The following is a 26,665-nucleotide window of genomic DNA, read 5'->3' on the forward strand; positions in this document are numbered from 1 at the left end:
TTGATGTGTTAAAAGTGCTGAATCTGTCTTATCAAAGTCAGCTCTTCATTTCAACCCTGAATTTTCAGATCTCTGAAGAAACAACAGCCAAATCTCTCACCAGTCTTCTCTCCCTTACTCTGTATTTCATTTTCCCCTTTACTTGAAAAGTGTAGACCAGATCAGCTTTTAAATTTCTGCCTAATACTCCATAGTACAGGTACCCTTCAATTGATCTAGTCTTTCTTTTATTAATTGGCAGTGAACCTGTCTTTAGTCTTTTGTGATTATAACTGATGTTCTTTTGAACTCCTCTGTAGCATCAGTCCCAGTGAAGGCAGCCAATTTTAAACATCTGTCCATTTAAACTCTCCTCTGCGGTACAAAGTTGGTCAGGAGGTTTTGTGAGCACAATTGCCAATGGTAGCTGATTGCTGAGTTCAGAGATTCTGAACCAGGCTTCCTGTGCAGACCTCTGGGTGTTCAGCTGTCTCTTCCTGATCTGAGACAAGTTGAGGACACAAGTGTTTGAGCACAATTATCGTTAGCATCTCGTCTCTCTGGGCACAGTCTCTATCAATCAGCTACCCAGTGTGCATAATGAAAGCAGTTACCAGTTGACAACATGACTAGGGGCTGTCTGTGTGCCGTAGATTCTTGTCTTCATAAAGCCATGCTTTTGATATTCTGTTGTTTTTAGTCTCTTTAAGCTTTATTTCATTCCAAATAGGTAGCAACTACCCACTGAGCTCTACCCTGTAGAACAGTGGTTCTCAACCTTCCTAATGCTGTGACCCTTGTATACAGTCCCTCATGTTGTGGTGACCCCCAACCATGAGATTAATTCATTGCTACTTCATCACTATAATTTTGCTTCTGTTATGAATTGTAGTGTAAATGTTTGATATGTAGGATATTTGATATGTGATCCCCCCCAAAGGGTTTGTCACCCACAGATTGAGAACTGCTGCTCTAGAGCCTCACGATATTCTAGCAAGAAGGACATCCACTAGAGTTTATATATGCTTGCCCTGTTCTGTGTGAAGAGGTCAGGCACTCTGGCAGTATTCTTAGTCTAACGAGAAACAGGATCTCAGCCTCAGCGCTGATATTTGGAGCTGTCTAATTCTTGTTTTATTGTGGAGTCTGGGAAACTGCTTGCTCGGCTTCCTCTTGGCACCAGTGTTACTAGTTTGGCAATGACTGAGCATCGGAGAATGCCAATGGGGATCTGCCCCTCAGCATTCATTGTCTGGCCAAGTGGTGGATAGTCGGGCAAATCTCAGAGAGAAAATCTGTTAAAATACTCATGGTGCGATGTAGGTGGAGAGTGAAGAGGTGTTCACAGCGATGCACTTCCAGTCTCTGCTCCTTGTTTAAACTGTTTCATGATAAAACTTAGAGCAGGGACTAGAATGAGACAGTCAGAGAAGCAGTCCGTCAAAGACTCTGAGATGCTGCCGTGAATGAGTCAGAATTAAGTAATCAGCTCAGCAGAAATATGGAGCTGCAGAAGTTGTAAGCGGTGTTGATAATTATGAAGAGGAGGGGAGGAGGAAGGGAAGTAAAACGTTTGTAACGTTCCGACGTTTCATGACATTTCCATTTTCCCCGTGGTGTTAAGCTCTAGCCTCAAACTTTTGAAAAGATATGTGGACAAGTCCTACTGAAGCTGTCCTCGCTCAGGCTGTAGCTGCTCGCTCGTGGTTGTAACACCTCGTGGGATAGAGCTTGCACTTAGACTCTCGTTTTTATTTACCTTTTCCCCAATGGCTCCTTTTTATTTTTCACTGTAGTAAATTGCAATAAACATTTGCCATTTCGTTTGTTATTTCATCATTGCAGTTATTTTTAGGTGTATAGTTCAGTGATGCTCCTCTACATTCAGAATATTGTGAGAGCATCTCCGTCTTCCATCTCCAGAACATTGTGTCGTGTCAAGCTGGAACTTTGCCCCATGGGACACTAACTACCCAGTCCCTGCCCAGCAACCCCAGCAGCATCTGCTCAGCTTCCTGCTTCCCCAGATTTGACTGCTCTGAGAATGTCATCTAAATAGTGTGGAGAACTTGCGTTTCCTAATAGTGTCATTTCTTGACTGTCAGACATTATTTCTGAAGATGAGATTCTAAAACCCAGTATTCATCTCTAGTGAATTCATGGAAAGCTGAGGCACTGAGCCAAGTGCACTGTAAAATGCCCCTCTCTAAGACCATGCTGTGCTCTGCCCGGCATAGGCAGCCTTCCTTCCCTCTCTAGTCCTCAAATATAACTGTGTAGTGTCACCCTATGACCAGACTGGTAGGAAACTCAGCAAGTAGACTCATCAGAGCTGCTGTGCTGAGTCAGTTAGGAGCCTATATCACAGAGACCTTCTTTTCTTTACTCCTGCCTCTTGCACCAGGGGTGAGGGTAAGTGAGAGGGGACTTGATATATCGTAGGCACTCAGAGATGGCAAGGTAATGAGCTGTAGAGACAGCCCCTGCCGTGGTGTGGCTCTGTACCTCAGAGCAGGTAGCTGAGCTGTGCGTTATTTCTCCCCTCTGTGCTTGCTCACTTTGTTGCAAAGCACTGCATGCACATGTGTGAGACATGCAGCGTTGTGCTGCATGCAGGAGTGTGGAGCATGTGCTTTAAAGATAGAATGTGGTCATAGTTTATTTAATTTGCCCATTGGCTTTCGCCATTGGGAATAGCACATTAGAGAACTTTCAGTGAAGATTGATGGTTTCTTTCCCCCTCCTCAGTGGGCTGTTTCAGTTTTCATTCTCCTACACATTATGCCCATTATGCAGAACAGGTTTTTTTTTTTTATGTTGGCAAAAGTACACATGTATTTGTCTTTGCATGTGGAGGGCCTGTAGCAGAGCATTGATTTGTCTAAATAAAAAGCCTCACCAATAAAGAAATGGCCATCCCTAGGAGAAGATGAGGGAAAGTTGTATTTTGAATGGCCATTAGAGCAATATTAAATGAAATTGGAAATGTCTATCCAATGGCAAAAAGCTGAGAAAGTCCATGAGTTCAAAGTAGCAATAGTGAGAGAAAATTGGCATGTTCTCCTGCCCCCTTCAGTGTGTGTGTGTATGCAGGTGTTTGTGGAGGCCAGAGTTTAACCCTGGTGTCCTCTTCAGTTGCTTTCCACATTATCTTTTGAGATAGGGTCTCCTACTGAACCCAGGGTTCACTAACGGATAGACTGGTGGCCCGCCTGTCTGTGCCTCCTGCCACTGGAGTCACAGATGTACACAGTACTCTTTTACATGGTTGCTGGTGATTCAAATTCATGCCCTCATGCCTTCAGGACCTGCGCTTAACCATATCCCTGGCCCCTTTTCTCCATCCACAGTGGAAGAATAAAGGTGTATATTGTTCTCAATGGGTGGCTTGAGCCACTTGCAGGAGCCGGCTTTGTAGCAGGCACCATTGCTCATCCAGGCATGTTCATAGAGTTTTTGGAGTATTGAGTCCAAACCATTCTAGTTGTTTTTTTTTGTTGTTGTTGTTGTTGTTGTTGTTTTTTAAAGCTCCTAAAGACTCCAGTGAAAGCTGTGGACTGTGTAGGACCAGGACTGAACATGTGCTTTAAAGGGTCTATGTGAGCTTTTCAGCACTGCCACCAGAAAAGGCCAGGGAGGAAAGGTTTATTGAGATGTCAGTCCACCTTGAGGTGGAGGGTGTGGCCGACCAACACAGTTTACTCTCATGGCACCCAGAAAGCAGAGAAAAGGGCGTGACTAGGCTGCATTTACTGTCTCCTTTGGTCACCTATTTGTTCCATCTGAGCCCTCTCCTACAGGACAGGGCAGGGACTCCCCACTTACTTAACCCTCTCTGGAAACAGATTCACACATACACCAACAGGGTATTTTATCAAGCTGCTAGATGCAGATTGAGTTGACATTAAAATCAAGAATCAACAAGGACTATGAGCTCATGGTCCTAAGGTGGAGACACCAAAGCCCAAGTGGTAAGAAGTGATGGACATGAGCCAGTGCCCTCTGCAGCCTGGAGCCGTGTGCCAGGGCATGGGAAGCCTTATTGGAAGGTGGATCCTGAGCCTCTAAGCCCTTCTTCCACCCCAGGCATCTCTCTTCAGCTCTTGTTTATGATCAGTTGGAGCAGGGAGAAAAAGGTCTAAATGGAGAAACAAAACAAGTCCTGCCGCGTGGGGATTAAAAAAAAAGCCATCACCAAGTAAGTACTTGCTGTGTGCTTGGCCTTGGCACCAGTGCCGCCTTCCCAGTTGAGAAAGGCTGCAAAGTATTCTTCAGATGAGCCTGTTTTTAAGGGGCCTCCTCACCTGAGACTCAGAGGTGGCTTTGGGAGCATCTGCTGTAGGTGTTTCCAGATTGGTCAAAGCTCCTCATTTTATAAGTGCACCACACTAGACTCTATAGGAGATGGTTTGGACGTACTGAACTCAACTGTTGGAGAAGTCACCAAGATATCTTAGCCATGTGTCCTGAGATATTTCACACCAAGCAGCTTTTTTTGTGTTTGTGTGCGTATATGTGTGTTGTGTGTTTAAGCTAGAGGACTACTTCATGTGCCACTCTCAAGAGCACTGTCCAGGTTTTAATTTTAAAGAGAGTGTCTCTCACTGGCCTGGACCTCATCAGTCATTCTAGGCGAGGCTGACCAGTGAGCTTCCCGGGAATTGGGATTACAAGTATGCCCCACTGCCTGTGACAGCTTTTATATAGGTTCCGGGGGCCAAACTCAGGTCCTAATGCTTATGCCCCGAACAATCTCCCGACCAAGCCACTTGCTTTTTCCATAGCCTTGTCTTCTGGAGACCCTGAGAACTGATACCACCTCCTAGAGGTAGCAGATAACCGCACTGCTTATCTTTGCATACAACTCAAGGGAGGCCTTGGGCTGGGAGTGGGGAAGGGGCCACAGCCACTGCCACACCTGTACTAATTTTACTTAGCTTAATTGCAATTTTATAGCTTTGTGATGTCACCCACAACCCATTATGGGATAGAGAATACAGCATGAGAAGTAAGGAGTGAAGCATAATGGGAAATTGGGGGCGTGAGTAACAACCTGAGCTTTGGTTTCCTGACATTTTGAGACGGGAGACATATTGCCAATTCCTAGTTGGTGTTGACTGATTTATAACCTTTTATTTGTGGTCGAGTGTTACAGTCTGTGTTGTCATGGAAATTCTATTGAATTTATAGGCCCATTTATCCAAAATGATTTTCCAGACTTCATTTCATGGTGAATCATGTGGCTGTTACTCCCAAGTACAAAGCGATTTTGACCAAGTTTCACTTTACAAGGAGCACAAACACCACTGGTGATTTTCATGTTTCTGAAATACAGACGAGTTCCACACACACCTGGGGACTCACCTTGTCCTCCATGCTCAAAGCAGTAAGTTCCAGAGCTAGCTTTGTGTCTACACACACACATGCATGCATGCACGCACGCACACACACGCACACTTGTTACAAACATGGGGAAATGGTGGCTTGCTTTTGTTTGTTTTACTTTTTGAGAAGGGTCTTAAAAACTTGAATTTGGAGCGATCCTCCTGCCTCAGCCTTCCGAGTGCTGGGAATGCCAGTGTGTTCCACATTGCCTACTTTTTGTTGTCTTAATTCTTTTCAAGATGTCTTTATTTGTTTCTTTATTTCGTGACCCAGTGTCTGCTGGGAGAATGTGGACCGACATGAGGTGTGTTCTGTTACATGTCTGCCTCGTGCCCTAACCCCTACCACATGCTCTGTTGCCTCTGTAGCACCGCTTCTGGCCTTTCTGTTCTGACAGTCCCCTTGCCTAGGCCTCCCTAGTGCTGGGATTACAGGCGTGGGCGCCAGGGGTTCTGCAGAGATGCTTTGTCCATCCCAGATCCAACTATTTTGGAAATCTTTTTCTAGTCACTATGGAGCATCATATACGAGGAAAAAAGTCCATAAATAATACACACACACGGCTGAGTTCCTTCTTGTATCTGATGCTCAGGTCAGAAAGAGAACTTCACCGCCCATGTGCCTTTTGGACATTCTGCCTTAGGGGAGCCGCTGTTCTGCCTTTGCGCTGTGTGAGGTTTCCTAATTGCCTTCCCTCTCTCTTCGCGTGTGAGTGGCTTGTGTGGTTCCACTCTGCTTATGGCATCTGTCTGTTACTGTGGCTGCACTGACACTGTCTCCCTTTAGCTCTCTGTTACATCCTGGCTACGGGATGTGCGAGTCCCCATCTATGAACATTGCAAGAAGCCCTCTCACTGAGTTATTGCCTTTTCTCTCCTTTCTCTTAAACTAAATTTAAAGCCACAGACAACTGTGGCTTCCAGAGTGTAAGACACGAGAGCAGGTGCTCTACTTGACCAATTTTATTGGCTATTCGCTGTCATGTCCTGCTGCAGTTTTTCTTGAGTGTACTCTTGGGATGTCAGTAGCTTACTTCTTGTGTCACATGGCTGTAAAGTGGGAGAGATGCAGCTTATTGCCACCTCCTCTAAATGTGTGACAAGGGATTGGAACATAATACAGTTCAGAATATGCAAAGCAGAACCTACCTCGTGTCTGTCCAAACTTTTGTTTAACTTGAAGTATAAACTTCGTGAATCATATGTAGTTATTTCTTGGGAAGCACAACTTTACTTAGTCACCAAGGGTCCAGATTCTTCCCTGTCAGAGGAGAAATGCAAAGATGTGTGTCCCTGGACTAGTAGTTCTGAAAGCAGCTTATGCAGAAGTATATAAAGGAGGAAAGAAGTTACAGAGAGAATTTACAATAGGTTCCCCTTCTGATGGTCCTTAGAGCTAGTTTGCACCTTGGGCTCAGATTGCTCTAACTTATGTTACAACTCCAGATCCAAAGGAGCTGGAGACAATTCCAGGTTCCATGGCAAAAGCAGAAAGCAATGAAGAAAGATGCACTGTTGTGTGCTGAACAGTATGATATTAAGCAAGGCATCCAGAACATTGATTTGAATGTCACTTTGCCCACAGAGATGCTGACTATCCATCCTCTTCAGAGTGTAGTTCTTCTAAAAACACTCTTTCGTTGAAAGCTCCTTGAGCCCACACCTTTAGGTGTGAGTCATCGGGAGACTGGCTGCCATGTGGAAAGGATCAATTTCTCTGGCATTGACGCATCCTTCTGTTCTTGCAGATTCATAATGGGACATGAGAACCGTCTCTTTTGCTCTGACTTTTCCAAGGCAGTGCTTAGCGTATCTTCAAGCAGAACTGGCCTCTGATCTCCAGATGGGAACTCTGAGAAAAGGGTCTCATGTGGCCGTATCCACCTTTATAGCTCTCTGTATTGAGCAATTAATGGGAACTGGGGCAGAAAGATTTTCTTTAGTGATGTAGCCACTAGTAAGATGCTTATTTCCCTGTGAATAACCCCATGCCATGTTCCTTAAGTAACCCTCATTAAACTGATTGGATCAGCAAGTGGGGATATGATAGTTTATAGGTAGAACACTTTGGAGGAGAAAGGGGATTAGCAAGAAATGGAGAATGCAAGGGTAATGATGGGATTTGTGAATATGATACAAGTACATGATGTACACATGAAATTTCATAGTGAGGTCTATATTGTACATAATTGATATGTACTAAAAAGACATAAATCAGACAAAAATCTTCAATCACCAAATGAGCATTGATTCCGTAACCCTAAGGTTTCCGTCTCAAGGTTTCCATCTCAGAGTACCTATTTCCACCAACTTCCGGGAAAGTTTTCTCTCAGGCATAAGAGGGTGAGCTGGGTTGTGACTGGGACACTCTGCAGATAATCCACAGCCATGGTTAAGACTCATATTTTACCACCTTGCTCCTGTGCTACCACCTTCATGTACTTTTTATTTTTCCACATTGCTGCTGCCTGGTGAGATGTCACGTCATCTTTGATCCCCCTCTTCCCACAAGATTTAATCCATCTTTTTCGTTATGTTCATTTGGGGGACATAGGCACATGAATGTATTACCCAGGGGTGCCAGAAGAGGGCACTAGATCTTTTGGTGATGGAGTTGCAGGCATTTCTGCTACATATAGGTTCAGGATACTGCTTCCCCCAGTTCTCCACAAGAGCATTATACATGTGCAACCACCAAGCCAGCTCTGCTGCTCTTCTAACTGCTCTGTGCTGTAGCTTTCATTGTTTACTTTCCTGTGTGAAAACTCCCTGGAGAGTACTAGTTTCAGTTTCCTTTTGCCTCCATTGTCACAGCCACCTGAGAACTGAGGTAGACACACAAACCTAACATTAGAGACTGAGTTCACCTTTCTGAAGATGCCCCATCCTCCCCCTTCTCTCCCGTGCTGGGTGGATTCAGGCTTTAACAGACTGCAATCAATCTACTGTGCCTTAAGCACTTTCCCCATGCATCTCCCTAACTTTGGCATCCACAGAAAAAGGCAGTCTTGTCTCATCAATGGAATTTTGGTCTTTCAAGCATTGATTATGTCACCGTCTGTCATGATGTCTTACATAGAATCAGCATTAAGCAGACATTCTTGTCAGGTAGAAGGAAGGACAATGGTGAGGGCCTTGATCTCTATTCTAATGTACTTTCCTTCTTTAAGAGCTTTGGAAATTTTGAACATTGGAGGTCTTGCAAACCCTTGCTCTTCTTGCCTGACACTCATAGTCGTGTCTCATTTAAGGAGTGCTAATGAGTGATACCATAAAATTCCATATGCCGTAAGTGGTCAGTAAATGTGCGAAAAATAACAACAACAACAACAATAATAAACCTCTTATTTCAGATTGATCTTTTGGGGTTCATTCAACTTTAATGCACATTGATGTAAACTGAAAGAAACACACAATGTTAAATCACATTGCACCTATAGTCACCTTAACTTAGAAGAAAACTGAGCAATGTCAGTAACAGGGCAGGGAGCCTCTTAGTCTCTGTGTGTCCCATTCCTCAGCACCTAAGTCCATGTAGCATTGCCAGTTGTCAGCGCCGTCCCTGTGCCCACCCCACATCACCCAGGGCCCATTGGAGCATCTCCCCTGCCAGCATTGGCACGTGTGTCCTAGACAGTGATGAGACTTCCTTCTGATTTGTTTTCTCCTGCACGTTACTACTTTCCAAATGTCATCTGATGCTCATGGTAGGACACACCCTGACCTGGCTGGAGAAACGCCTGGGGGATTGTCCCAGTTCTTCCTTTCATTTGGTAGTCACGGGCAGACCCATCGTCATCCCCGGCTTTGAAATGTTGGTGTGACAAGTCTCATGACTTTGTCCAATAGTGTACTGCCTGTCAGTGGCATTTGACTGTAGTTTCATTCAGCCTGTCTCTGTCCATTCACACAGAACTGATTCAGCTTCTTTTCCTCCTCAGAGGGCGTTCTAGTCAGAATGGATGCACTGGCCTTCAGTATAATGTGTTCTCAAAGAACCAAAGTGTTCTATTTTTAGTACATTTTCAAAGTACCGAGTTCCTGAGTCTTTAAACTACACTTTCCACCAAAAGAAACTAGGATTTGTTAGGGAACAAAATGGCTTTTTTATGGCATGGGCAGATAAAATATAAGTTGAGGTCAAACCGATGTGCCCTATCTGAGAAGGTGCTGAAAGTAAGAAAGAAAATGATGGGAGCACAGCTGCACTGTGAGGGAATCCTTCTGAAGGGTCTCCTGCTGGGCAAAGCTGGAGCAGTTTTATCATCAAGATAATAATGTTAGGAGTAAATATCATGGATCGAATAAAGTGAAAACCAAAGCAAGTCTGTGTGCACACACACATAAATGATACAGCCTGGACAAGGGAGAGTTATTCCTTGTATGAGACTCTTTCATGAATACAGGAAAAAGAGTTAGATTGTCATTAATGGACAGCCAAGCTAGTGGTGAAAGGCAAGGAAATGGGTAGGAATGTTGTTTTACACTATTTCCCTACAAAGATCTGTTCATTGCCAAAGGAAGATGAAAAAAGCTTTATAGTGGAGAAAGTTGTCACATGTCACCCTTGTGATATAATTGAGATAAACAGTCCTAGTATTAGGATAAACCCATTCAATATTCACGTTGACCCGGTACAGTCAATAAAGATAGTAGTCTTGTGTGACAGCTTTCACAGAATGAGAAACTGTGAGAAGACAAACCTCAGTTTTATGTATGATTGTTGTCAGGGCATTGCCTTCTCAGAGTCAAGAAAACCAAGGAGTTATTCCTGATGGCACTGGGAGCAGACAGCACAGACATGGTAACTGAGGGCAGAGTTGAACTCTGGATTTTGCATCCTTTTACCCAGAACTGTAAGATGATCTGTAATGGACTTTTATTGGGCACTTAGTAGATTTGAAAGTGAAGTGAGAATTGGATAATAGGATCACATAAATGTGAAATTTCCTTATTGCAACAATTACGCAGTGGTCAAGTAAGAGGGTTTTCTTATTCTTAGAAATTACACACTTAAATATTCAGTAGGTAGATCGCGTTATCTCTCTCTTACTCCCCCCGTGATTGTGGGAAAGATAAGGTGTGGTAGTAGGGGGATGTCCGCAGAGACAGTGCAAGGGCCAATGGGACAAAATGTAAGTTATTGGTGAAACTGGGTAAGGATGTGACATGTTAGTAGACATCTCTGTCACTGTACTTTCCAGGTTCTTCCCCAGCTTATTTGCAACATGTGTCTTTGGCAGGAATTACTATAGCAACTATCCCTCCCATGTATGAAAATACCCCTCACCTGTATGCAAAGTCTATGGTGGGTGTTGCCTCTTGTTATTGTTTTTTGTTTGTTTCAGTTAAGATCTTCTATGTATCCACCAGCCTCAGCCACACAAAGAATAAGATTACAGGCATGCATCACTACCCATGGTTTGGGTGTGGCTTTTGAATATAAATGCAGACACCTTGCAGGCTACTGGAGAGTCTTGGGGATCTGACATTGGAATGATAAATGACTAGAAGGCAAAATTAAGTCAGAGGGACCCAGTATATGCCAAAATCAGGGTCATGAAGACTGAATTAACCAAAAACATTTGCTAGAGATGTCTTTGCAAACATAATTTCCAGGCTCTTCCCTGATTTATTTCTCTTCAACAAGTTGCTAGAGTCCAGTTAATCCAGGGAAACTTTATGCCTATATTTACTTTCTTATCTTTAGATACCTTCAAATGTTAACATAATTCAGTAAGCTGCAACTTGAAAGCAATAGCAAGGGAAATTGATATTTCCAGCCTTCACTAGTGGTCTCTTTATGAGACGTTTTATTATCCAGGTGGGTGGAGCCTTGACTCAAGTATATTTTCCAAAAATGCATTTTCTTCCCTAGCTATAAATGAAAGTGCCCCTGAAGAGGTCTCAATGTGTTTTGTATTCTAGGCTATTCGGGTGGTGCATTAAACAGTACTACCCCTGTTCATGGCCTAAAGTATAAGAAAGCCTCTGGAACCTACTTACTTTGAGAGTCTGAATTTTAAAAGGAAACGGAAGGGTAATTTTCTGACTATACTCGTGTGGAGATTTTTTTCTCTTGGTTTAGTGTCATTGAATCTGAAGCGACTGACCCAGTGTTAAATGGTTTGAATCTGTGCCTTGAGTAGTAGGTTTTAGTTACTGTAAATTCATGATGCTCAAAGCTGTCTAAACCACCAGCCTTGGTAAGAACTCAAGGCTTTAAGAGAACGAATTTGCTTTAAAAGAGAAAGTCTTTTCCAAAAAAGTCTCTTCCTCCTATGGATTCCTGACTGTCCCTAGAAAGTGATTTGACATGAATTGTCACCTTTTTTGGTAGTGTCTCTGTTCATTTTGTCATGAAGATTCTATTCACCTTTGGCCTGTACTGAATCACTGTGATTTTGCTTTGTCTGCTGGGAATTTATTGTTCGATATCAACTTTCCAAGCTCGCAGCTGGGATGTGATTATCATTTCCATTACAAACCATGTCAGCATGCCTTTTAAGAGCTGGGGATAGAGCAGAGGTGCAGAAAGATGCAATCTGTCGTAGGAGATCTGAGTTTTTGAAGGAGCAGGTTATCTGTGGAGACTTAGTCCAATGCATTCTCATTATGACTGCGGTTTTAGTTTTTAAATTTTTATTTATGTGTATGAGTGTTTTGCCTGCCTGTGTATCTATGTAAAGCATGTGTGCCTGGGTGTCTGAGGCCAGAAGAGGCTGTGAGATCTAGAGTTTCAGGTAGTTGTGTGCCACCATGTGGATCCTGGGAATCAAACCTGGTTGCCCTAGAAGAGCAGCCAGTGCTCTTGACTGCTGAGCCATCTCTGCAGCCCTCTTAAGTAGGACTTTCAAGAAGCCTGCTGGTGTGAGTGCCTGGTGGTGCTGGATAGAGTGCTGCTGGTAGCTGAGCAGGGTGCAGCAATACTGTACTCATGTCTTTTATCCTTGCAATCACCCTGCCAAGTAGAAACACTTGACTGTATATGTGAGGAAGCTGCCGTGGGGAACATCGCCTTCCTGAGGGTCTCCTAGACGGGGAGGTGGGATGCTGGAATAAGAGGATACACAGGCTCCGGATGCTCTGTCATCCTTTTTTGTGTTCAGACTTTTTAAATGGTGCTCTGAAGTATTCACCTGTGCAGCGACTTTGAGTTGATACATCTGGGTTTTGCTTTTTAAATAAGGGACAAGCTACCAGAGAAGGTGCTTACATTCGGGGTGGAGCTCCTGGAGTTCAGGCTTCCTCAGTTGTCCAGCCTGGAGCAACTTGGTGGGCATTTCCTGAAGCACCATTTCCTCACCTTTACTCCCCTCTTCTTAGAGCTTTTGAAGTACATTCAATGATATAATGTGCGAAATAGCTTTTAGGCACACTGTAAACTATTGGTTTTTGTTTGTTTGGTTGGGTTTTTTGTTTGTTTTGTTTTGTCTTTTTACCATTATCCTCCTTTCTTTGTAAAATCTCTGACGTACACCCTTCAGGTATTTCCCATAATCTTCCAAGATCGAGCTTAAGTCCTTTGTATTCATGTCTAAGTCATGTATCATGTATTGCTAATTTAGCACTTGGGCTGCCTCTCACAAGTTCAGTTTTCTACTTGAATGTGCTGAACTGTGTTCAAGCTTTGCATCATGGGAAGGCTTCATCAGGAGCTGGGTAATCGCCATAAGAGTGGACCAGTGGCCATGTGTATTCTGGGCAGCACGAATGACGTCATGTGGGAAGCTGTGTTGTGTTCTGAAGTGTGGGCTGTCATGTTATGTGGGATGTGCTCCCACAGGCTGTAGCTGAGGAAAGCTATGGATACGAGAATAAATGAACCATGGGCCATTGTAGTAGACTCAACTTTTCCAGAGGTTTGAATTTTTTCCTAATACAATTTTTTAACTATCTTACAGATGCAGATTTTCTTTTACAATCCAGATGACTTTGACAGCTTTCAAACAGCAATTTCTGAGAACAGAATAATTGGAGCCATGGCCATATTTTTTCAAGTAAGTTAACGGTGGCTGAAATGCTTCAACCAGAGAATTCTTTGTATTCTCCCCTTAATTTGCTGAATTGTTCCATGTTTAATGAATGCATCTGTTTTCTAGTTCACACCTGTCTAAATGAAAGATATTTCATATTGTCTAATGTGTGATTTAAAATGTAAATAAGTATGTTTAGAAACATAATGAAAATTTTTGCATGAATTATTCTGATTTTGTTGCTACTTGACTGGTGTGCAGATTGAAGAACACATCTATCATCTAACTTTCTTTGTGGCTGAAGCGTTTTGAACAGGTTCCTTCAGAATATTAAGAGGCAGATGAAAACGAGGTGGTTTTCTTTCAAGCAACTTTGAAATTTTACATTACCTGAAGAAACATTAATAAACAGCATCAGCCACTTGCTGGGAAAGACCCTTTCTTTCCATCCCACGTCCCCATGGCAACTCGTCTTTCTTGAGATGCTTTCCAAACCAGTTCATGTACGAGTCACGTTCTCTATCTCTTGCTTTGTTTCGTTTCAGATAGAAACTCACAGTATAATCCAGACTAGTCTGGAACTCACAGTAATTCTCCTGCCTTAGCTTCCCTGTGCTGGGGCTGCAGGGGTGAATCACTGTACTCAGCTCTTTCTCTTTTCATTGTATTTGTACTGATTAGTGCTTAGAGCTCCTGTATCAAGTTTTAATTTAAAGTAGAAACCTTTCATCCTGCTTCAGATAATGGCTCTCAGGTTCTCTCCTCCACATTTCCCTCGTGTGTGTGTGTGTGTGTGTGTGTGTGTGTGTGTGTGTGTGTATACATATGTGTGCATATGCTTATACTCATATGTGGGTGTTGATACAGCAAGTGTTTGTGGTCAGAGGCAACTTTAGGTGTCCTTCCTCAGGCACCTTCCACTTTTTGTTTGAGACAGGGACTCTCATCGGCCTGGAACTTTGTCAAACAGAACAGGCTGTCTGGACAGCACGTTCCAGGAATCCTCCTGTTTTCCATCATTCTCAGCTTTCTATGTGGGTATCAAACCCAGTTCCTCATGCTTACAAGACAGACTGTACCAGCTGAGCCATCTCCCTAGTCCATTCTCAGGACATTTGAGAAGTCCATTCATAGCAAGGTTGTGTGTTTTTAGGACACATGGTGCTTGTGTAGTGTGGAAGACTCCCTGAGCAGCACATATGTGGTTTGCCTTTCAGTCTTCAAATTGTCTAAACCCACAACATGTGAGTGTTCCTTTTCTCCAGAGGTCAGTGCTCGCTGCTTCCTTGGCAACTCAAAGGGGCAGATAACATCCTGACCCTCTCCAGCACAGCACAGCCACGTCTGTCTCTGAGTAGGACCCTGTCCATCATAGCTCTGCCACATCCGTCTCTAAGCAGGCTGTTGTGCCATAGAGAAGCATTCTTGTTTGGAGGAAGATCAATCCATCTCCCTTTCTTTCTCCTTCTTTACTCTCTCTCTGCCTTTTCCCCAAATAACATGTCAGTAGGAGATAAGTACAAGTCTTAGAAGCTGATGTTCTTCCTGATGTCAAAACCGTTGGCCATGGACCACAGTGCTCTTTTAGAGCACTGTTTTATTTTTGATGATGTGCGTGTGTGCACGAGCATGTGTGGGGGCACCTGTAGAAGTAAGAAGAAAGTGTCTGGTCCTTAGGAGCTGGATTCACAGTCGTGATCTGTTGGCTGTAGATGCTGGAAATGGAACTCATGTCCTCTGCAAGAACACAAATCAGTTTTAATTACTGATTCTCGCACTAGTTTTAAAATGTAGGGTACAGTTTCACTGGGTCATGAAACTAGTTCTGGCAGCATTTTAAATATAACAATAACAGAATAATCTAAAATAGAAAAGCAACCATTAAAAATATTGGTATGTCTCATACCTACTGATTTTTTCTTAGTTCTTATTTATAAAAACATAACCTAGACACATGCTGGGTTCAGCTACAAAGAATATAGTTTACCGTTGGTCATGGTCAAGTACTGTGAAGTTTGTTTTTATGCCGCGTGTTGTTATTCCCTCCCTATTGGCCCTCGGTGCCTCTTTTTCCTCATTATATTCATTCACCACAGGAGAACATTTTCAAAAGTAGAGCTTTTTCACTAGAGTAAAAGATACTTGTTTTCGAGTCCCACCTCTACCCAACACTTTCTTTTAGTGCTGGCGTTAGCCTTCCTGGCCAAGGCGCTCTTGTCTGTGAAGGGAGTTAGTAACATAAGGAGAAGCTGAGGTGGAGGCCGCTGAGCCACTTGGTTGGCTTCTGATGGCACTCGGTGGCACTGGATGAATGGCGAACACTTCATACCTAACCCTGTGGGGTTTCATGGCGGGAGAGCCCATGATATCCACTGTCTTCCTCATGAGCAGATGGATCTTCTGGTTGTGTTCTCTGAGAAGCTCCTGAGCTCCGTCTGTGCTCCTCCCTGCTCCTGAAGAGTGACAGGATTGCCCTGGACAACCCTGAAGTCTCACTGGGAAGCAGTCTCCACCTGGCTGTTAACCCACTGCTTTCTGACCTTGCCTTCTAGGATGCCCTTTTTAGGGTTGCTTCCTACCTTTCCTTCTTAGCCAGTGTGAGCAGCGAGGTCCTGTTTTGTAGGGTGCTTTTTTTCTTTCTTTTTCTTTTTTTTTTTTTTTAGTAGGAAAGAATATTTTGTAAAATGTTTTGAGTGTTGCAAAGATGTATGCCTCACCAAGATGTTTGAATTATTTTTCTTTTCATTTTGATTCTTCCACAAATGCTTGTTAAATATAGGACCAATTAGAGTCTTGGGTAGGCAAAGCACCAAAATACTTAACTGTGCAATTTAGGTTTTGAGTTTTTGAAATGTTTCTAGGACATAGCTCCTACTTCATGTATGAAGAAGTTGGATGTGTACTTCATTAGATTTTACTTTTCTAAGTTGTGGCTTGCTGTCCTACAGACAAAAAAAAATATAGGGCAGATAGTAAAAGGAGCAGAAATGTGTTGGCCACATCTGTGCTGAGCTGCCTGCCGCACCAGGCCGCCTGTGTGCTGATACATTGGCGTTTACTTTGTGTCTGCAATAGAAGGCAAAGGTGCAGTGCTATTTTTTTCAGTCTGGTTAGAGTTTCTGCTTTGAACCTCCTTCTAAGGAGGAGTTTGAGGGAGGACAAGAAGGCTCAGTAGTGGAGAACAGGAACAGACCGCCTGTGCAAGAGAACCTGAGTTCAGTTCCCTTATCAGGTGGTTTATACCGGCCTGTAACTCTAGCTCCAGGGGATCTGAGGACCTCCTCTGGCCTTTGTGGGGCACTTCACCCAGGTGTACACACTCACACACAACTTAACTTAACCATAACTTAAGAAAAAAAAAAAAGAAAATCCTTTAAAAAAGAATAATAAGTGTGAACATTTGTCATTTGTGTAAAATATAGAGAGGTCTTAAGCTGGTGATGGCTCTCAGTGGGCAAAGGCGTTTGCTGTGCAAAGTTGATGACCCGAGTTTCATCGAGAACCCACGTGAAAATGTAAGAAGAGAGCTGCCTGTTCTCTGACATTCCCAGCATGCATGACACAGGTGTATCTGGATATCTTCCTGCATACACAGCATGCTTGCTCTCTCTGACCCTCTCTGCCCTGCTCCTCATGGCCACGTGCAGTGTAGTGGTCATGCTCAGTCTACTCCTTTCTCTCCTGGCTCTGGACGCTTGTAGATGCCCCTAGCTGCACTCTTTCTTGTATCTACAATAAAAACCTTCTTTTTAACCATACCATGGAGCAAACGTGTCATCAGTTTGTTCATAGATGTTAGTCCTCCCGTTGACTCACTCTACATACAGGTGTGTTCTGGGAAATTCTGGTGCTTTCTCTGCCTTTGCTACGGCTAGACTTGCAAGCTTCATAATGCTGCCAGAGCGTTGTATCAGCACAAGCCCAGTGGGTAGACTAAAGAATCTTGATTTGGTTTACATTTAGTTTCATGCACCTGGCTTTGTTATAGATCATAGACATGGTTTTCTGGGATTGTAAAATTTTTAATTTTTTTTCTAAGGTTTTACCTAAAATATCTTGATACTTTAGCAGTCCTCAAGATGAGGAGTGTGTGACTGTCGGCCTGGGAGGGGTGTGCCTTCCCATTGTAACACAGTGTACTTTCCATGCACATGCTTCCGTCTGCTCGTGTCCCTGTGCTCCAGTGCCTCTATGCTGGGCATGGACTGCAGAAACGTTGGCAGCTGGCAGTTTTTGGTAACAGGTCAACTTGAGAGCCAGTCTTAGTGTTAAACGGTGGCAAGGCGGGCCTTCTGCAAGTGTCTCCTGTGAGCCCAGACGACCGGCAGAAGAACCACTTCCGGGGCAGTAAATAGAGAGCTGCATCCGCCACAAGTGACTGCGGTGCTGCCCATAGGGCAGCGAGTCACTCGCTGTGTAGTTGCTGATATTCTGGCAGGAACGTGTTCAGATTGCACCACATCTTCTCTCACAGGGATCACCTTTGGGCTCCCAGCCCTTGGGAGAAAAAAAAAAAAAAAAAAAAAAAAAAAACATAAGTAAGAGTGAAGTTTCATTTTAAAAGACTTTCTTTAAAAAAGAACTTGAAATAAACAATTTGCAAAGGATAAAGGAGTTTGTTGTTAAACCATTACAGAGAATAAATAATTAGTGTAAGTACAAAAATTAAAATAATTATCTTGTTTTTTAGAGTAGAATTTTGAATATTCTCTATTGTTAACCTTGTTTGAATGCTGATAAAAATGTGAAATGCTCTGAGAATTATTAAAGTACTCTTTTAAGCCATTCTCTTATTGTAATGCTTCCATGGGTTCTCTGGTTAAACAAGTAAGGATGTACTCATGCTTGCACGAGCTGGAATCAGGAGAATAATTGGGCAATTTGTGGAATGATATTTTGCTTTTAAAATAATGCACTAAAAGATATAATTGGCTTCTCCTAAAGTTCTGAGAGGAGAGTATCTGGCATTCAGGATAACCATACTTTGTGTACAGTTGTATTTCTGATCAAACCTCATAAGTTAGGTTCACCTTTTGCTTCTCATTTCTAAGTTGTCCTCACCAGCACCCAGTCCATAATTTCCTGTTTTCCCACCAGGACTAAGGTTGGCTTTTTAGCCACATGAGCGCCTGAAAGATTTCCGTCTGGCAAGCAGTAGTTTGCTGCTATCGCCTTATCCATGTGATTACTGCTGCATTACCCAGCACAGGGAGCTCTGCTGACTTTCCTGGCTCCTTACTGGGATGTCCAACTCAGAGCCATCACCTCCACTGTCTAACAGGTGCATGGATGACATCTTCTTCGTTCTTCATTGAGTTTGGGGAACTCCAAGGTTAAAATGCGCAGGTTGTTAAGAGCCAGCTACCGTTAGACACTTCTCCTCTTGCTTCAGTCTTTCAGTAGGGTCACTTCCAAATCTGCTCAGAATGCAAAGATATAAAAATGGTACCCATGTCAGGAGAGATCCAGCCAGTTGGTGTATTTCTAAGAATAATACATTGTGTTGTGCTTGCATACAAATGATCTTTCTTGAAGTATTTATCTGTTTTGAACATTTATTTTAAAGATTTAAATTTGTATGCATGGGTATGCCATGTTGGTACAAGAGTCTTCAAAAGCTACAAAAGGTTGTTGGTCCTCCCCGCCCTCCCCCCCCCCCTTCTAAAACAAAAGCCTGAGTTACAGCTGGTTGTGAGCTGCCTGATGTGGACAGCTGCCATTTTATTTGGAATGAACTTGAATCCTCTGGAAAAGCAAGTGCTCTCAACTGCTGAGCCATCTCTTCATGCCCCTTGAAGTATTTCTTTCTGACAGCCCATCTTTAGGGTCTCTTAGTGTCCTTTCTCTATCTCACCTTAGCAGCTCTGCCAGCGGAACTGCATCCTTTGTCCACTTCTTTCCCATTTCTGTTTCAGTTCTACCCAGGATCTGACTGCACTCATTGGGTTTCCCTAAGGTCTGTGAAGTCATTTACCCCTTTTCCTTTCTGCCCTTACTTCATAGTTGAAAGGAAACATTAGAATTCAAATGTCTCTCGAGTTGCTAACCTATTCTTTCTACATGTCAGCACTGCAGACTGCTTAATTATTTTTCTCCATCTGGAGAGGCTTAGTAATTAAATGAAATGGCAGCACCTGGGATTATTTATAGAGCTGGAGAAGGCAGGAGAAGTTCTTGGTGACTCATTCATCCAGGGCTGGCTCCAAAGCCTTTTCTCCACCTCCTTGCCTTTCACCTTCTGCTCCTCCACCCATCAGAAGTAGATATGACTTGTCCCTTTTTTGACCTGCTGTGACTCCTAGCCTTACATCTTAGGTTGAAGCTGTTATTTTACTTGCCTCTTCCAGCCTCTGTGTCATGAGCTCATTGTGGGCCAGGGGGCCTATTCATCATTGCATCTTTTGTATGTGGCTGGTCTTGTAACTTGCATGTGCAAGTACTTAACTGACCTCAATAGCGAGGTTCTTCAGGATTGGTTGCAGCTGGGTATCCTGACAGCCTATCAGCCAGCAAGTATTGGAAATTCTCACTAGGAGGTGTGGCTCCTGGGAAGAGTGGAGTGTAAACTCTCTGATGCAGAGGTCTATGTCGGCCCTTCTTTCGGTTTCTGACCACCCACCTCTCCCACACTCTCCCACCGATGCTTTGCTTAAGTTCCTGCTCATCAAGTAAGTGGTCAGTAGGATGGAAACTGAGGAAACCCCACAGGGTTTTCCCAGTCTACCCGTGAATTGTACATGGAAAAAGCATGTCTTCAGTGACCCTACTGAAATATACTGGTTCTGTCAGAAGTGCACGACTCTTGAGATGGTCAACGAACTGGAATGTGAGTGCGGTGAGGCTAGCGATTCGCTCAGACTGACAATTTCTGACCTGGGCGCCACTGAACCTTCTAATGTGAGGCAGTCTTAAACAATGTGTTTCTGTATTTTGTGTCTGCGATCCTGAAGAAGCAACAGGTCTTAAAATTTTTACTACTGAATTCAGAGCCCTAAAGGAATATTTTAGTGCCAAGGCTATATGAGATGTGTTTGTCTGTATCTGCGAATCATTTCATAGTGCTTTCTACCACAGGGTGTTTATGTTTGCCGGTGATAGGTAAACATGTGCCTTGTGGCTTTTTCCGATGTACTCTTTGGCTGTCTTGCTGTCTCTTCATTATCTGCTCTTTAGGGTCTCGCTGTGATCCTTGATGGTTGGTTTCTGGTTCAGTGCATCTGCTGTGCCTTTGTTTTTCCCTGCTCTTGCTGTTATTTACATCTGTTTTTCTCCTTCGGATTTGCTTCAGATTTTTTCCCCCTTCTTCATTCGTGTACTCATTTGCTGACTCATTCATTCTGCAGTGTTCATCAGAAAACTTTCTGTGCTGGGCTCCATGAAAATTTCAAAGGGAATCCAGCACTGTATCCTACCCTCAGGAACAGCAATATCTGGAAAGGAACAGGTCTTGAATCCTTTCTCCATCAGTGACTGCCACTCTGTCCTTAGGATGAAGGGAACACAGAGTAGGTCAGGTAGATAATGTATCAAGCGAAAAGTGCAATTATACCTTCTGTGCAATTTCATAGTGGTGAATATTTCATTTTAAGAGCATGTAGTTCCCAGTTATGAATTTTGGAACTGGCCTCTCTGTTTTTCTTTTCTTCCATTCTTTTTCAAACCAACCACCAGTACTAAAGCATAAATCATGCTTTTATTCATGGTGACCCAAATAGGCATTTTTAAAAACATATTTCCAAGGAATTTTCTCTGCTTTTTTATTGACAATAAATTATTTACCACAGCTATAGATAGTTCAAATTCTTTCTCTACTAGTTATGTGAAGTAGGGGGTCAGGGTATGAATCAGTAATTGGACCCAACTGCCAAAATTTCCCCACCATTTTTCTTTTCATTTATTTGCTTGTTGTTTTTGTTTGGTGTGTGTGTGTGTGTGTGTGTGTGTGTGTGTGTGTGTGTGTGTGATCACATGGGTGTAGAGGTGAAAGAACAACTTTCAGAAAGCGTTTGTCTTTATCCACTGTGAGCTTAGTCTCAGAGGTCAAACTCGGGTCATCAAGGCTTGCAGCGTGCACCTCAGTGTCCTGAGCATTCTCGCCGCTTCCCCCGCCCCCTTATTTTAAATCCCCCAAGAACCGTTTTTATTTCTGAAAACATGCACTTGGGTTGAAGAGTTTCCCTTTCAGATTGCTTTTCAGCATAATCACCTTAAGCCAATTCGATCTGGCTGCCTTGCGCGTCGCTGCTGTTTGAGGCCATCCTGCCCACATTTCCACATCCTCAATTTTATCCTGTCCTAAGTTCAGTTTCTTCACTACATTACCTAGAAGTGGAATTTCAAATGTTTTGGGTTGGTTACGAAGACTTTTTCAGTATACACAGAAAAATTAAAATACATATGTTCCAATTAAGCTATTTTAACAGTTAATTGATTTCATAGAACTTACCATTAAGTGAAAGCCAGAGTCATTTTTAATATTCAGATGCAATTTTGGAGCTGATTTGCGGATGTACAAAACGAAATTTATAGCCTCATCAGGTGTTTTCAGCACATCGCCTGTCTGCAAATAACCCGTGATTCACATTCCCTCTTAGTGGATGCTAGGGAAGACTATTTAATTATTGGCAAAGCATTACATAATTAAGAGACTTGAGTTCTTTGAATGTGACCATGTGAAAATCTATTTTAATTAAATCATTGCACTTCAAGGACGGCTACCAAGTACTTCGCTTTTGCACATTAAGTGGTAGTTTAGAGCTGCGGCAGCCATTTGTTCCGATACATGTCATAGACTCTTCTTGCCTTAGACCCAGATCTTAGTCACTCCACAGTGACTGGGTGACTGGTGACAGGTGACTGGTGGCAGGCTGGCTCTCTGAATGGCTGAGCGGCCATTGTCTCCTTTGTTTGGGTTTTATGACTGAGTCCCACTGTTTGTTTGATGATGATGATGATGATGATGATTTTAGATGCTACTCTATTGATCAGATTTCCACACACTGGGAACTTTACCTTCCAAGCTTAGAGGCCAGTGGTAACTCCTCATCCTTTCTCTCCTCCCCCAGATAAACTAATTTAAAAGTTGTTTATTTAGTGTCAAATACTACTGGCCACCTAGCTCTGGGGATCATTTACTATGTGAGACAAAGAAGGCAGAGCACCTGCTACATCTTCTCTGATACCCTTCCAGATATTATTTCTTTGCAAATTAGAAACCAAGGTATTTGGCTTTTTCCAATGTAAATTATGCCAAAATTAGACAGATTAGGGCCTAGAGAGATGGCTCAGCAGTTAGGAGCACTGGTTCTTCCTACAGAGGACCTAGGTTCAATTCCCAGTACCCATAGGGCAGCTTACAACTCTATGTAATACTAATTCAAGGGGATCTGATGCCCTCTCCTGGCCTACACAGGCATTGCACACACATAGAGAACATACATCATACACAGACTACACACAGGCAAACAGCCGTACAGATTAAATAATAGAATAAATTTTAATTAGCTAGGTTATTAAATTGTAGAGCAACATTTCTACCAATGGAGCTTATCTCCACAGTTTGTTGCCAAGGCAGAGACAGATGTACCTGTCACCAGCCCATTATTATCACGTTGTGTGAGGTGCTCAGGACGGCTGTACATTCTGCAAATACCTGAATAGTTACTCTCTCAAAACCTTATGTTCTGGTTCTTTTGCCTTTAGCTGAAGCCTTTGATCCTGAATTTGCTCGCACTCTGTGAGGATATCATTATCGTATGATTCTGATGGCTGCTGTTTTCTTTAGTTTTCTCCCTTTTAAAGCTCTGTCTAAACAAAGGGTGTGTGGTGTGGTTGAACAAGGTAAAGATGTCACTGGTCATCCAGGAACTTCTTGTAAAGGCAGTAGGGGTAGGAGTGCATGGAGAATTTTGCTCCCTAGAGGACACGTGGTCCTGACTGAAGATACCTTCTCTAGTGACAACTGAGACAGAGGGAGTATTGACATCTTGTGGCATCTATTGGTTAGAAATCCCAGATTCTGGGCAAATGGTTTCGTGCACTGGGAGTTCCCTGAACAAGGCAAGATTATCACTGAGAACACCAACGTTTAATCTCAGAGAGGTGTGGTGACGTCATCATACTGACTGATGGATTTCAGGAATGATTAACAGTCCTAGACTCAATATGCCCAGTCCTGGCTGGCATAATCCTGGATAACTGGGGTTCCAAAATAAAGCACAGCAGTAAACAGGCAAAATCCTTGGTTCTGTTGTAGTTGTAAGCATTTTGGCCTTCATAAGCGCTCCTGTGGGTACTTCTTCTCAGGCAGCAGTATTAGAAACGAGCACCAATTTAACAGAATACTCCCCAAGATAGGGAAAAGTAAACAGAGGTAAGAGTATGTGTAGATTCCTTTGAACTGAAAATCAGGAAACAGCATTGGAAACCTCAAAGAAGACAATGTAGCTTTGGAAGTGCTTCAGTGGATAAAGCGTGTATCTCACGTGCCTGAGGATCCGAGTTCAGAACCTGGTAAAAACAGAATGGCTTAGATAGTTACCTATACTCCAGAACTCCTGAGGTAGAGACAGAGGATCCCCAGGGCAAGGTGGCAAGCTAGAGTAGCAGCAGTTGAGTTCATCAAAAGACTGTAGCTCAAGAAAGACAGTCTGATCACACATGCACACATGTTCACTCACATCCATACAAGTGAGTGAGTGAGTGAATGAGTAAACAGTAGGAAACAAACATCCCTTTTGTACGGTTTGCAGGAGTCTCTCTTCACAGAGCAGATGTGGTTCCTCTTCCTGTAGCAGCAAAGGATTACCCCAGGGCAGGGGTGTGTGCGTGCTTGTGTGTGTGTGTGTGTATGTGTATGTGTCTGTAAGCAGGGTCTCACTATATAGCTGTGGCTGTCCTGGAACTGGCTTTATAAATCAGGCTGGTTTCAAACCACACAAATCTACCTCCTGAGTGCTGGGGTTGAAGGCCTAGACCACCAAACCCAGAACCTGGGGCAGGCTTTTAACTCTTGAGGGGTTTGTTGTCTTTTACAGATGTGGAAGGAGAGGTATATACCGTATTTCAATGTAAGTTATGCCAAAATTACACAGACTGGTGTGCATTGCAGAGCCAGCATTTTAGTGAATGGGGTGTGTCTCCACAGAAAACAAAACAAAACCAGAAAGTAGGGTTTTCTGTTGAAGAGAGCAGAGACAGTGAAGTATGTATCTTCAGACCATTATTGCTTTCTCCTTTCCTCCCTCCCCCCTCTCCCTCTTACCCCCGCTTGATTTATCTAGTCCAGAATCATGAAGTCATTCCGTGCATAGATGTATTTAGTTTGTCACTTCTGAAACTGTCTTCACTGCCCTTTGCGGTCGAGCAGAATCGCTCACCCTGTGTGCCTGTGGGTCCTGGTGCTCCTGCCTGCGCTGCTGTGCGGTGCTCACTGACGGGACCAAGTGCAGAGCTCTCCTTGGGCTTTGTATTAAGAGTTTCCACTGACACTACGGTGTTTTCTCCGTTTGGAGACCCAAGGTATCTGGCTGTCTGACCCGCCGTAGCTGAAGGCTTTTGTTTCCTCTGTTCCAGGTAATCTCAGTCTCTCCTGATGATCCACACTCCCACAACAGATGTCAGGAACACCCCCTTGGATTCTAGTTCAAGATAGACCACTTTGCACAGTCATTTTCTAGTTTGGTAGAAATCCACTTAACTCTATTTTTTACACACTGTGATAACAACAAGGGAGAAAAAAATTAAGTTTTTAAAAATGAAACAAAAAACACTTAGGTTAAGCATAATCCCACTCTACTTCCCCTCTTCCTTCTGGCCTCTCCCTCCTCCTATTAATCTACACTCTCCCCCCTAGACAATTTTATTTAATTATTAATTATTTATTTAATTAACACAGATGATTTTGTGTGACTATAAAAAGTCTAGGAACCCTAAATAAAAGAAAGCGTATTTGTCTTTCGTGGCTGCTTTAGTTTGCTGGGTATGATTGTGTCTACTTTCCTGAAAATGATATAACTTTGTTCTTCCTAACAGATGTAAAGCCACATTTTCTGTACCTGTTCTTGTTTTGGGATATGTAGGTTGAGTCTGTGACTTTATTGGTGAATAGTGCCGCCTTGGTGGATAGTGTCTTCGTCTATTTCAGGATGCTGTAACCTAATACCCAGAATGGGGAAATTTATAAAGAAAGGGAGTTTCTTTGCCTGATGATTCTGCTGGCTGCACAGTGTAAGGTGGAACTGGAGAGTCCCTGATCAGAGGGTCAGAGAAGGTTGTAAGCAGGAACACTGTGGAAGAAAATGGGTGTGGTCAGAGAGTGAGAAGGAGCAGCCCCCACTCCTTCTTTTAAATAGTCACCCATTCTTGTGGAGATGGTCACACTTAGTCACCTCCTGCCACACTCCACCTCTTACAGGTATCACTGTTTTTTAATGCAGTTACACCAGGGGCCAAGCTTTCTGCCTGTGCACTTCTGCAACCTGAACCATATCAAACTACAGCACAGCATAAGCCTGTGTGTGTGTATGTGTGTGTGTGCGTGTGTGTGGTTTCCTTACTTCTTTCCTCTTTCTATAACCCTTCATCTTGGCCACAGTGATTTGCTAACTGTGGTGTCTTTCAGGATGCAACTCTTGCTTGTGAGGTCTTAGGAGACAGTCTGTGGAGAGAACTTCCATCTTAAAAATAGCTATATTTTTCCAGGTGTTTAACCTGCCATAGGTAAGCATCTCAATGTGACAATGTAATAAGGTGCTATTTAGAGTTCACGTTCCTTCTTTTATTATTCCTACAGCTGTCTCTTTAGAGAGTGGCTAGCATCAAATGCCCCCATTTTGAGTTTTGTGAGTCTTGTAAAGCATAGCTGTGTGCTGACTTCCCTGGGGTGTTTTTCTCACATTGGGCTCTCTTTTTCTTTGCTCACGTGTTCTTGGAAGAAGTGAATACTGGGTTGCACATGTCCCTAGGTACTTGGGTATAGTACAGGGATACAGTTGTGGGGACTTGATGTGTGCGGCACAGGGGCTTCGTGGGAGATTCACGTGAACCAGGCCCCCATTTAATCCTCAGCATTGAAATAAAACATTAAAAAAATCAAAATAAGAGAACCAGTGAAATTAGATCTTGATAATTTGGAATTCAGAGTTGTCCAAAGTTTTAACAGGCAAGGCCTTCCTTTGCATTGTAAGAACACATTAATTAACACTCAAGTACTGTAAATAAAATTGCAGTTGAAAGTTTGGATAGGTCTCTGTGTCAACTAGACATTGTCAATCCCTTTATTTAGTATGTTTCTAGCCTTACTCCTTTGGTTGTAGAAAAGCTCCC

At 43.2% G+C, this 26,665-nt stretch overlaps 1 protein-coding gene across 2 annotated transcripts in view; it reads left to right on the top strand.

The window, feature by feature from the left end:
- Window positions 1-26,665, top strand: part of Ptprg (protein tyrosine phosphatase receptor type G) — a 684,542-nt gene that overhangs the window by 468,058 nt on the left and 189,819 nt on the right. For both annotated transcript variants that reach the window (XM_060390946.1, XM_060390947.1), the window contains exon 5: window positions 13,268-13,363. In XM_060390946.1, the coding sequence (XP_060246929.1) occupies window positions 13,268-13,363 (96 nt within the window). The remainder of the gene's footprint in view (window positions 1-13,267; window positions 13,364-26,665) is intronic.

The sequence above is a fragment of the Meriones unguiculatus genome, chromosome 9 (genome assembly GCF_030254825.1).
Source record: "Meriones unguiculatus strain TT.TT164.6M chromosome 9, Bangor_MerUng_6.1, whole genome shotgun sequence".
In the NCBI taxonomy this organism is placed as follows: domain Eukaryota; kingdom Metazoa; phylum Chordata; class Mammalia; order Rodentia; family Muridae; genus Meriones; species Meriones unguiculatus.